This window comes from Talpa europaea (assembly GCF_964194135.1).
Source record: "Talpa europaea genome assembly, chromosome: 3".
Classification (NCBI taxonomy): Eukaryota; Metazoa; Chordata; class Mammalia; order Eulipotyphla; family Talpidae; genus Talpa; species Talpa europaea.
In genome coordinates, this window is record NC_140069.1 from 70,472,183 (window position 1) to 70,485,194 (window position 13,012).

Here is a 13,012-nt window from a genome sequence, read left to right on the forward strand (position 1 = left end):
TGATTAGCCTTGGTTAAGAATAAAAGATTACTCACAGTGTTTCCTGTAGAAGCATTCAGTTACTATAAGACTAGAAAACTAAATCTGGATGACAAAGTTGTACTAATGGGGGTTATGCTTAATTTTTAAAATGCTAACTTCTTTGCCTTTTATTCGGGTGGTGGTAATTAAACAATACATCTTGAATTTATGAAACAAGAAACCAGACTGACTGAAAAAATAATTTTAATGTAAAATCTTTAATTGCAGGACAACTTTCTTTTGATTTTTCAACAAAACTGGACTATGAAGTGGCAAAAGGTAATGAATGTTCCCAGGTCACATTACCCATTAGAATCCAATAGATTCCCAGGTGTCTTCTGTTTAGTGTTCACTTGTGTTTGTAACTTCACTTGAGGGATCAGATAGCCATTCTCTACAACCTGTGGGAAACACCACATCAGTCATGCTCTCTGCCCCACCCTGGTAAGCTCACCCGCATGTTAAGCAAGATCTGATTAATGCATTCTTTGGAGATGCTCTCACCCACTTTCATTATGAAACAAAATGGTTTTTCCCAGTTCACATTCCTGTAACTGACTTTACAGTGACCCTTGATAAACATTCTTAAAGCAGTAGTGACAGTACAATTGGGATTTCAGCCTAATTTTTCTATTTGAACAAAACAATATATAAGCAATCATCAGACTTCACCCTTCCTAATTTGATGTTATCTCAGTTTAGAATTGGTTCACATTAGCCCTAACCAATTATCAGTTTCCAGAAAGAATATCCACAGGAGGAACTTTCACCCACAGACATGTTAATGTATTCATTTACTTTCAGGTTTCAGAATGATAGACAGTTGTTATTACTTGCCATATCATAGCTGGCAGAGGTACAGATGGTGAGAATGTGTTTACCTTGACTCATGGGTTCAGCCTGTGGAGGAACTAGCATTATATCTAGTTCTTCCGATCTGCAGTGCCTTAGATCATTTTCATTCACATCAAAGGCTATGTTTTCTGAAGAAGCACATACAGTCTAAGGTTAAATTTTCAAACTAGAACATAAACTCTAGGGTCATCTTTTCCTTTATCTAAGCCAGAAATTTCCTTCTTTGCCCCAAATCATTTCTTTTTGGAGAGATGAGCAAATTTACCTGAAAATCACCGAGGGAGAAGATCTCTTGAAACAAAAAGTAAACTGGAAGCTCATAGAAAAGTATCTGATGCAAATTTTGTGTTTTGTTAGATTTTTTTTCTTTTTTAATTTGGTTGTTAACATTTAAAATTAGGACAATTTACATAAAGACCTCTTAAATTAGGAGATCCACCCAGAGTTGGCCTATATAACACTATTTAGCTGGAGCTATGTTGAAGCTACCTCTTGGCTGGACTGTGTATTCCTCACTTTGCAGCCTGTGCTGTTATTTATGAGACTGGTCTGGCCTTTGGGCATTTGAATTGTGACCCCTGATCTAAGCCAGTGTCCTACTCTGTTTCATGGCTCAGTACCTTGCAGCTTTCCAGAAAGGTCCAGACTGAGTGTTGTGAGTAGTTGGTTAAAAGGTCACCAGAAAGGAGGATAATTGGCTCCGTCAAGGCCTTTGCCCGACCTGGGCCTTCCTGGGACAGGTGGTGCAGGAAGGGTGAGTATGGTTTGCTGAGTTTGCTGAGCTGGTTCCTCTCTAGCCAATCCTTCAGCCTGAAAGTCATGACCAGATTTTCCTCATTCAGGAGGTGAGACATTTTTTAAATATGAAATAAAGCAACTAGTGACTGCTCCAATCCATTTGTAGCCTTGCAAGACCAGCAATTGCCACAAAAGGCTAAGCTTCCTGTTTACCAGCTGACCTGAGACAAAATGGTTGTGTTTTCTGACCTTGCTGGACTTGGCACACAGGCTGGTTTCTGTTCATCAGGAGAGGAGGGCTGAATGCTTGCTTTGTGTTCAGGCATCACCCCTATGGCCTGGGTCCTGGATATGGGCCACCCGAGGGAGATCAGTTTTACTTTGGTTCTAAACCAACCCTGACATTCTGAAAGAGCAAAGGATGAAAAGTGACCTCCTTACTGACCTTCTCCTTAGCTTTTCTTACCTTTTGGGGCTCAGTCCCAGGCAAAGGCCCTTGGCACAAACCTGAGTCTAACAGTAAATTTCATCTTTTGTTTTTAAGTCTCTAGGAAGCAGGATGCCAGTGTCTCTGAGAAAACTCTTCTTTTTGACTGGTGTAATGACTGCTGGGGGCTGTACCCTTGTGTATTACCTCATACAAAGTAAGTAATGCCAATGAACCTTTGGAGGCATGGCCTCTCTGTCCTTGTTCTCACATTCCTTCATCAAAGGAAATACGTTAGATGATTTTGTCAGATTAAATAAAGGAAGAGACAGCTATTTTTAGAAGACAGTACACATTTTTGTTGACTATAACTTCCTCCTCGTTATGTAATCCGTTTTTCCAAGAGCCACAAGGAACAGGATTCATTTACATGAGCAGCCTTGGGAAAAAAGAAGGTGGACTTTTAGTCCAGTATATGTACACTGGAGATTTGTCAAGCTTTCTATGATTATATGAAGAACAGAGAAAAGGGGCTATCATGGTTCATAGGTGCAGAAAACTGGTCATTTCTCAAGTGTCCTCAGCTTGTTCGTCTTGCCATTTTCTGCTGTTAATTTAATGAAGGAGGTGACATTAAGCAAGATTCTTTGGCAAGAGCAGAAAATGAAAAGAGTACAAGATGCATAATTCAGTCAGCTGCTGTTTACATCCCTACAGAACACAAATTTGAATTTGTAAAGCTAGCTTATACTCTATTATAAGCTACCAAGACATTGATTGCAGCAGCAGTTTGTTTATTTATCTGTTGATCTAATTGACTAGATTGACTTTCTTTGAAGCCCCTTTATGCCAGCCCAGCTTGGCTCCTTACCCTGACACTGCTGTATTTTCATTTCCTGGGGACATTGGAATTCTCAGCACAGAGGCAAACAGAGCACAGTGTCCTCACTAGCTATTCTTCCCCACATCCTCCAGAGTTGGCCTGAAGATCCCTGAATCTAGAGGTGGCCCAAGAGGAGCATTCCCAGAAATAATTGAGACTGAAGTACCTCAGCTTTATTTCCTTTTCTGCTCAAAGTATGGGCAGGACTGGGTATACTTTCTGGGTCAAGGGTCTGACAGTTTTCACCCCTTTTAAGGCCTGGCATCAACAATAGAGACATCCAGCTTTGGGAGGGTGAGACCTGGGCTCTGTAGCCAGCTGGGTTGAATCTCAACTCCAGTTCTTGAGGAACTGTGTGACCTGGTGGGTGAGTCCTTGACCTTCCTGAATCTCAGTTACCTTATTTGTGTGATGAGGACTGATATTAATGCCTATGCCTAGATTGTTTTAAGGATTAAATCAGTCTCACACATATGAGAGACTGAGTATTATAAGATGTGAAATAGTGAATACATTGTTTAGCCACAGAAATCACTCAATAAAGATTAGCCTTTGGACTCAGCATCTGCTCCTCTTTTTCCTGTCATAACTGGTACTTTGTTCAAGCCTGTAACATAGCTTGTAGCCCAGTTCCTGGGTAGCAGCACCAGTGCTATCCTGACTTCTGCAGGCTCAAGTGACTTTTTCCTTCCATTACTGTGATCAGGCCTTCAGGAGGGAAGTCCTTTCTTGTTGCCTAAGCCTAACCAAAGCCCAATTTGGGAAGCCTATATTTGTATTCCTCTATGTGTCACACTCTATACCTTCATAGATGTACTTCCTGGGGCTCCCAGTGGTCTTACCTACCCAAGATAGGTAGCTGAGATTGAGAACAGTTAATAAACGTTATTTACATGAAATGTTGACTCAATTCTCTAAACTTGACAAGTGAGCATTTTCATGTCCTATTTATTGACCTGAAGTTTTTGTTTTTGATGATGTTGTAGTGTCTTTTATGATGATTTATCAATACCTTCATTTTAATGGAAGGAGCAGTGTGTAGGAGTCAAGGGTCATAGCTTCTTACACTAGTTTTGAAGTCATGAAATCATAGGGCTTTAGAATCAAAAGGAACATTAGAAAAGATTTGATTAGATCCTGCTAATGAACAAATAAAGAAATGGATGCAGTAAAGAAATAAGAAATAAAAAAAAATTGGGATACAGATAAATCAAGTACTTTGCCAAATGTCATCTGTGATATCCCCACAGATACTTTCTATATTTTTATTTGGGAATCTATAAAATTAAAAATTTCAAGTAGATGGTCCCTAATTATTCCTCCATCTATCAATTTCACATTTGTTTCTGTTCCCATGCTATACATGAATTGTATCATTTAACTTTCTGCAGAGAGTCTACCTGACCAAGTTCAATAAAGAAAAATTTGTAACAACTGTCTTTCCCCCTTAGAAACTTTTTCTAGGGCTTCCTATTACCAGTTGGCATTAGAGCAGCTGCATAGCCACCCGTCAGCACTGGAAGCCCTGGGCACTCCGCTCAATGTACACTATCTCCAACTCACTGACAAGTACAACTTTGTGGACATTGCTGATGCCCAGGTAAAATCCTGTACCTGCAAACTGCAGGCTTGGGGCTTACTAAGCAGAGAAAGGGGCTGCCATAATCCAGAAAGAGTTGTGGAGGTAGTTAGAATAAGGATTTGGGATGTGGAAATTCTAAATCCTGGGTAAAAGTGCTTCTGAGTATTCTTAGCACTTTTTAGAACAGCATTATGGAGTCATTTATTTTCATGTACTTTTCTTCCTTTCTGTGAAATTGATGTGGCTAAGAATGCACTGTTTGTCCTCGGATCACCATATTGAACTGACGATTGTAGAGAATGACCAGTGGTAGTTTGTCACCATTTCAGCAATGAACTTCCAGTATATCTACACAACTCATCAGCTCATTTAAATCTTAACAACTCTTTAACCTTAGTTTTAATGCTTTTTATTTACATTGCTTCCATTGAATTCCAGTTAATTTTTTAAACTCTTATCTTTTCAATACTTCAGCTGATAAAACTCACCTGAATATAGAAATATATTCATTCTTCCATTTAACAAATATGTTTTGAGTATATGCCAAGCTAGAGGAATAATTCCAAACTGTGTGGGGAATACAGAATACAGAGGGCTTTGAAGGGAGTTTATATAATAGTTTAAATCTCCATAGTAAGACAATGATGCAGATGTGGTGGTAGATGCCCAGAAGAGTGGCTGTAAAGAATGAATTCCAGACTAAGGAGCAGCATGCTCATTAGGCATGTGACTGTGTTCCTTGCTAGTCTGACCTCAGCAGTGACCCAGACAACAGAGAGGGTGTACTTAGGTAGGGAGGGGTAACTACAGGGTGGCTACACCATCAGGTGAATTGTGTGCACTTGATTGTGTGAGTGACAGAAGACCCAAAGATTTTGAAAATGAGATTAGGAATCGTATTAAAGGTGTTTTTTTTCCCCCTACCAAAGCAATATATGCATAAATAGCCAATTAAAATTTTTCACCTGGCATTATTTTATGGTTTATTTATTTTTATGTAGGGACCAGTGGTATACAACACTATATGTGATTTAAGGAAAAAGGCTTACACCTCGCTTGATATAACTCAACACACCCAATACCAAAGTACCCTTAGTCATTTACCATACACCATTGGGCACCTTCCTCCTTTAAACTCTCCCTTCCCCTCCAATGGCTTCAATTCTGCATTCATTTCTGTAGGGTTTGTTTTGGTTTAGTTTTGTCCGCTTCCTATTTTTTGGCTTCTCTATATTACAAATGAATGAAATCATCTAGTATTTCTTTCTCTTTTTGACTTATTTCACTTAGCATAATCCTTTTTGTTTTTTATAGCCAAGTAGTATTCTATTGTGTGTATATAATGCATCTTCTTAATTCACTCCTCCCTCATTGGAAACTTAGGTTGATTCTTTAACTTGGCAATAGTAAATAATGCTGCCATAAATATAGGAGGGCATATATCCCTTCAAATCAGTGTTTTTACATTCTGCAAGTAGATACCAAGTACTGAAATTGCTGACATATAGCTGTTCTATTTTTCATATTTTGAGAGACCTCCATAGTGTTTTCCATAGGGACTACGCCATTCTGTATTCCCACCAACAATGTATGAGGGTTCCTTTTTCTGCACACCCTCACAACATTTGTTTTTTCTGTTTTTTTGTTTGTTCTATTTTTTTTACTTAGTTTTTGTTTAGGCCATTCTCACAAGAGGTGACATCTTATTGGAGTTTTTAATTGTATTTCCATGATGATGAGCCATTTTTCATGTGCCTGTTAGCCATTTGTATGTCCTCTTTGGAGAAGTAGCTATTTAGATTTTCTGCCCATTTTTTGATAGGGTTGTTTTCTTTTTCTTGCATGAATTCTGTGTAGATTCTGGATATTAGTCCCTTCTCAGATGTATGTTATGCAGATGTTGTGTTCTCCCATTTGAAAAAAGTCTTTTCCTTTTAATGATAGCTTCTGTCACTATACGGAAGCTTTTTTTTAGTTTGATACAGTCCCATTTGTTTATTTTTGCTTTTGTTTTCCTTGCTTTTGGAGTCTAATACCCAAAGACATCCCTGAAGTCGAAGTCAGTATTGTGGAGTGTTTTGCCTATGTTTTCTTCCATGTATTTTATGGTTTCTGTACTTACATACAAATTTTTAATCCATTGTTAGTTTTGGTGTGTGGTATGACTAGTTTCATTTCTATGTGTGTGACTGGCCAGTTTTCCCAGCACTGTTTGTTGAAGAGTTGTCTTTTCTCATTTTGTACTTTTGGCTCCTTTGTTGTAGGTTTAATGTTCCAAATAAATGTGAGTTTGTTTCTGAGTTCACAATTCTATTCCCTTGGTCTCTGTTTTTATTCCAGTACCATGTTGCTTTGATTACGATAGTGTTATAGCATAGTTTAAAGTCTGGGAGTGGATTACTCCACTCTCCCCTTTTTTTCTGTCAAGATTGCTGTGGCTATTCGTGGAATTTTATGGTTCCATATAAATTTCAGAAATATTTGCTCTATTTCTTTGAAAAATTCAGTTGAAACATTGATAGGAATTGCACTGAATCTCTATGTTGCTTTGAGTGAGGAGAACATTTTAATGATGTTTTCAGTTTCAGGGGCTGTTTTATAAATGTCGGGTAGCTCCGTGTAGTCTACATCTTTGTTTATGGCTATTGTGTACTAGTTTATTTTCTGTCTTGATCTGTCTATTGGTGAGAATGGGCTGTTGAAGTCTCCTACCACATATGTATTTTCTGTTACCTGTTTTCAGATTTGATAGTAATTGTATAATGGAGTTTGGTGTCCCCTCTTTCGGTGAGGATGTATTGATGTATGTTATGTCTTTGTGTATTGTCCCTTTAGGTGGTTATATAATGTCCATCCATGTGTCCTGTCACCTTTTTTATCTGAGTCTATTTTATCTGGTAAAAGTATGCATTTCCCTTTCTTTTGGGTGCCATTTGTTTGTAAAATTGTTTTCAAACACTTTACTTTCAATCTGTTTTTCTCTTTGGAAATTAGATGTGCTTCCTGGATTCTAATCCAACATGCTACTTTGTGTCTTCTTATTGGTGAGTTTAGTACATTGAGGTTTAGAGTCTGTTACTGCCATTTTGCTTATTGTTTTGTGGATCTATTTAATTCCTTAATCAGTCTTTGTGTTCATTATTCTCTTGGTCTAGATCCTAAGGCACTTTGTAACTTTTCTTGAAGTGGGGTTTAGTAATAGCAAATTCCTGAAGATTTTATTTGTTTAAGAAGGTCCTTATTTTCCTCTCATAAAAGAAGGAGAGCTTTGCAGAATATATTATTGGCTGGCATTTTCTGTTTTGGATTTTTTTTAATGTTTCATTCCATTCTCCTCTTGCCCATTGTGTTTCTACAGAGAAGTCTGATGTTAGCCTAATCTGTGTTGTGTATTATCTCTTTCTTATCCTACTGTGTGCTTTGCTATAGATTTCCTTCCATTAAGGGAGTCTGGCATCCTTTTAACTTTCTGTATGTCTATTTGCATTTCTTTTTTAAGGGTTGGAGGTGTTTTAATTATTCCCTAGTTTAGCTTTTCAGCTTCCTTTTATCTCTCTTCTCCTTCTATGATACCCACGAGTCATATTTCTTTGCCCCATGGTGTTAGATAATTCACAAAGCTTTTCCCAATTCTTTTCCTTTGTGTCCCTTTCTCTCTTTTTTTTTTATCTGCATTGTGAGATTACTTATTTGTTCTTCCATATCAATTTCTATTTCCCTGGTTTTTCCCATATTTTACCTCCTCCAATGATCTTTTTACATCTTGCAGTTTATTTTTTTAAAATACAGTTTCAAACTCAATCTTCTATTCATTTGTATGTTCCCCATAGAATTATTTTCTTTCATTTTCTTCACATACATCTCTGACATGTTTTTCTGAGTTTTGTCTTGTTCAAATTGACTTTCTTAATTATAGCACTTTTGAATTCTTCACATGACAGGAAAAATTCTTCCAAGTCAGTGTGAGAGACTGATTGGAAGAAAAATTCTTCCAAGTCCTGGAGACTGATTTTCTTTCTGTGGTGTATTGTTCTCATAGTGACTTGCTTGACCTTTTGTATTTTTCTTTCTCCCCCCCCTTTTTTTTTTAAAGATTTATTTATACAAGAGCTGAGGTACAGGCTAGAGGCACAGGAGGGTAAGAGGATTCACCACAGACAGAGCGGGAAGTACAACAGGCAGAGCAGAGGGTGAGACCCAAGAGGTCTGCCACGCCATGCGGGTATTTCCCTGGCCAGCTGGGAATCAAACCCATGCTGCAGAGGCTGAGACAGCTTCACAGCGCTGCACTCAACCCGCTGTGCCACCAGGGAGGCCCCTTTTCTCTCCTTTGCTTTTGGTTTTGCTCTGCTATTGGTAGAGCTTCTATTGGGCCTGGGTCTCTTTCTCCCACTAAATGGGTGTTTACTTGTAGGTGAGTACAGTAGGTGGACCCTTTCTGAGCATCCATCTTGGTGAGCAGCAGGCTGGTGGTTCATGCTGTAAGCACAATAGGAGCAGTTGGTGAGACCTCTGTCATCTCCTAACTGCAAGTTGGTGATCTGTTGACTATAGCTGGTGGGATGGCTGATGTCCTTGTTATAAGGACATGCTTAACCCCTTGCGCCACCAGTCCCTCCTATACAATTCACTTTTTTTTTTTTTTTATAGAGGCATGTTTATTTATTTATTTTGTTTGTTTGTTCTGTTTACACATGCACTGGGTACAGTCAGAAGCGCGGGAGGGTGAGAGAATTCACCAGAGCCAGAGCGGGGAGCAGAGCAGGCAGAAGGACCGAAGTACACTGCTGAGGGGAGCACACTGCTGAGGGGAGCAGCGGGCGGCAGGAGAGGTCTGCGCGCCATGTGGGACCCTCCTCAGGTGGCCGGGGAGCAGCCGGGGATCAAACCGGCGCCGCAGAGGCCGCAGGCAGCTTCTTAAACCAGCGCTCAACCGCTGCGCCACCGGGGAGGCCCACAATTCACCTTTAATCTGAGCAATAGTGTTTGCTACTTAATATGCATAGAACAGATAATGACACAGGTTTTTGAGAAATCAGCTTTACTGCAAATTGTTTGGAAAGGATGTAAAAGACAAACTGAAATCTATCTTACTGTTTAAGCAACAGAAACTGGTTTCATAGGTTTTAGAAATCAAGGCTAAGTAGTGGGTTAGGGACAAAGAAATGTGAACTTTGCTAAAGTTGTTAAGAACAGTTCATCCGTGATGAATCTGAAGAAGCTTTTCTTCAGATAACTGGAATTTTATATTTCTGTTAATGAACACCTCGCCCTGGATAGCTGCCCTCCATTTGTATTTCCCCAGCCCAATCGGTCTTGACTCTCAACTCAAGATTATTCAATAAGCCTGTGGGATTTGCTGTGCTTATAAAACTGAGTCTCAGCAAAAAAGTTTATTTTTTTTTCCTCTCCTTTATGTTCTTAGGGTCTGAAAGCAGTTAAACTATTTACTCTGTCTCCTAATCATTTACATCAGAGCATTTGATATTTGCTTTTTTCTTCCCCCCAAGGGAACATTTACATTCCATGAAAGGCACAAATCAACATGTACTATTTGATGAATTTATCAAACGCATACACCTGTGTAACCTATCTCTAAAAATAGACTGTTTCCATTACCCCAGAGATCCCCCATGTTCTTACCCTTTGGTCCCATCTCACATTCCTCAGCCCCACTGGAAGCAATCACATTTTTGATAATTTTCTCCTGTATACCTTAGCCTAATCTATATCATGGAACCATGCACTTAATACTAGGAAGTGACTCTGACTCAGCATGTTTTTGATATTCATTTGTTACAAATGTCAGTAGTTTGTTATTTTTTAACAGTGGATTTTTGAATAGTCATTGCATATACACAGAGCATTGAGTTTGGCACATGAGGTCTCCTTGCCAAATATGAGGGCTGTGTTGACCTCACCAAATCATACAAAAAAGGGTAGGATATTTGGAGAGAGCCAGATGGAAAATCAGGTAACTTTTCAAGCTGGGTTTGAGTTAGAAAACAACCAGAGTCTGTGGTAATCACTGAATTTTATAGGGTTAGCTTTTGAAAACATTTTGTCCTCTCCTGAGAGGACAATAATACATGTTATTAATCTCTCATTTTATTTATTTTTTAAATTTTATTTATTTTTTTAGATTGATTTATTTATGCATATAAGAGCTGGGGTACAGGCCTGAGATGTAGGGGGTAAGAGAATTCACCAGAGACAGAGTGGGTAACAGACTGACTGAAATATACTGCTGAGGGGAGCAGTGGGCGAAGAGGAGAGGTCTGCTTCACCTGTGGGTTGCTCCCTGGCCAGCCGGGGATCAAACTCTTGCCTCACAGGCTGCGGATTGCTTCATAGTGCAGTGCTTAACCCCCTGCGCTACCAGGAAGGCCCTAATCTCTCATTTTACACCTTCAGTTGAAGATTCCTGTCTCTGGATCCAAGTCAGAGGGCCATCTCTATGTCACATCATCCCGAGATGCTCCCTTTAAAAGGTATTATACGTAAATGGGTGGGAATGGAGGGACAGGAGAACATTCAGACAGAAACAATCCTAATTCCCATTTTTATTTGTAGTTACGTGATAGTGGTCATAATAATTATTTTCTCAAATCTTGAAGCTTTAAAGTTTTATGGTCTTGGCAGCAAGACAGTCTTTAACTCTTAATTCAAATCAGACATTTTATCCAATACAGATCTACTGAATTGTTTTGTTTTACTGAATTGTTCTTAATTTGAAAAACTTCTCAGTTAAAAGTGGTCAAGGTCAATGATAATTTGATGTTATATTACAACTTTTAAGTTTACTGCCTCCTACCTTACAAATGAATTAAAGTCCAGTTCCTGTTCTATATTAGCCCATCAATGGGCTTTTCTTGTCTGGTTGCCAGTAGCTACATTCACTCTTTTTCCCCACAGGAAGCCTTCCAGAAATGTTTGCTATTTAGTCAGGATGTGTTTTAATTCACTAGGACACAAGACACAGGCTGCCCTCAGGCCGCCCAGTTCTCCAGTCTGAGTCCTACACCACCGTCCACCTCAAACCCCAACACCCCAATGAGCTCATTGACCACTGAGCCTAGGGTTAGTGAAGGAGCTGGCAGTAGTCCAGCAAATACGCATTCCAGTGAATTTGGAAATGGGAATAAGCTGTTCCTCCTTTTTCCAGATGTCCCTTCCTTTTGCCCAGTCATTCATTATTAAACTTGCCTTCATGGTGATAGTGGTTAAATAACGAGAGCTCATAATTAGGTGTTAAGACAAACAATTGTTTCATTTTTCCTTTCTGACCATGTCTTTTTCTCAGTGTTCCACTAATTAAAAGACAATGCTTTTGGTTTCCATCAGGTGGCACCTTGAGGAGGTTGTCTTACAGCTCAAGGATGGTCAGCAGATTCCCGTGTTCAAACTCAGTGGAGAGAATGTTGATGAAGTGAAAAAGTAGTGGAGGTGATCAAAATGATCCAACTTTCTCCAAATATGGCCTTCCTACACAACCACTGTAACCCTCATGGACCAATTTTCTAACCACTGAGGGGGATGATTGCATATGCTGGCCTGAGGTAACTTTGTTATAGTTCGAATTTGATCATAGCTATTTGTAGGCTGTCAAATTTAATCAGAAATTTTTCAACTTTAAAAGAATTTATTTAAAGTTCTCTGTGTAAAGTCAAAGCACAGAATAAAAGGAATCAGCATTAATGTTTGTTGAATTTTGATGGCTCCTATGTCTCTTTTCTTTTCCTGTTTCCACTTAGTTTTCATCTCCATTTTTTTTCTTTTCCTTTATAATTGTAAAATGTTAAATCAAGTTTGAACCATAAGCATCATGCAGATGTCTTTGTACTTCCTAATAAATTATGCTAAACTTTTTTCTTAAATTATTTTTAATAATAAATCTAAATGGCAATGAATCATATGATCATCTCCATGTTTAAGGAGACTTACTGTAGGGTAAGTAAAGTATCAGGCTTTTCCGCCCTCCCGCTGTTAGGATTGATGATGGATCACTGTGGTCCTGAATGCATGTCTGATGGTGGGCATCTGGAGTAAGGTGTGGGCATACGTAGGTGGGTTCACCTGGGCTGAGATGGGGCTTCTAAGGGCGGTGGTGTGAAAACAGACCACCAGAAGAGGCCATGAGAGAATGCCAGAGAGCCCAGGAAGAGTGAAAACTCGCTTCCCGTCCACTCCATACCTCTGCCATGTACCTGGCCAACTCAGTAAGAGCATGAAAAAGCCACTGAGGGCTCCAGGACTCGTACTTCACCCGTCTGCTCAGATCATAGAGATCCTACACACTGTCCTGTGTCTTCCTGCCACTATACTTATTAGCACTGAACGTCATTAATTGTTAAAGAGAACGCTGAGAAAAAATAGGCACTTTTGTTCACTCTACCCTGAATTCATGTTAAATAGCTCAAGTATTTTCAATCATTTTTCATGTTTTTATTTTCACATCTGTTTTCTTCACCAATTGTCTGCCCAATTCTCTGCAAGGTAATTTCTT

The 13,012-nt window shown here is 39.1% G+C and overlaps 1 protein-coding gene across 1 annotated transcript; it reads left to right on the top strand.

Annotated features, from left to right (window-relative positions):
• Window positions 1-2,173: 2,173 nt before the first annotated feature.
• COA1 (cytochrome c oxidase assembly factor 1) lies at window positions 2,174-11,947 on the top strand (the record flags this gene model as incomplete). Its single annotated transcript, XM_084229174.1, has 4 exons — window positions 2,174-2,258; window positions 4,376-4,524; window positions 10,921-10,997; window positions 11,851-11,947. 4 exons carry the CDS (start codon window positions 2,174-2,176, stop codon window positions 11,945-11,947), a joined length of 408 nt encoding a protein of 135 aa, XP_084085300.1.
• Window positions 11,948-13,012: the final 1,065 nt, after the last annotated feature.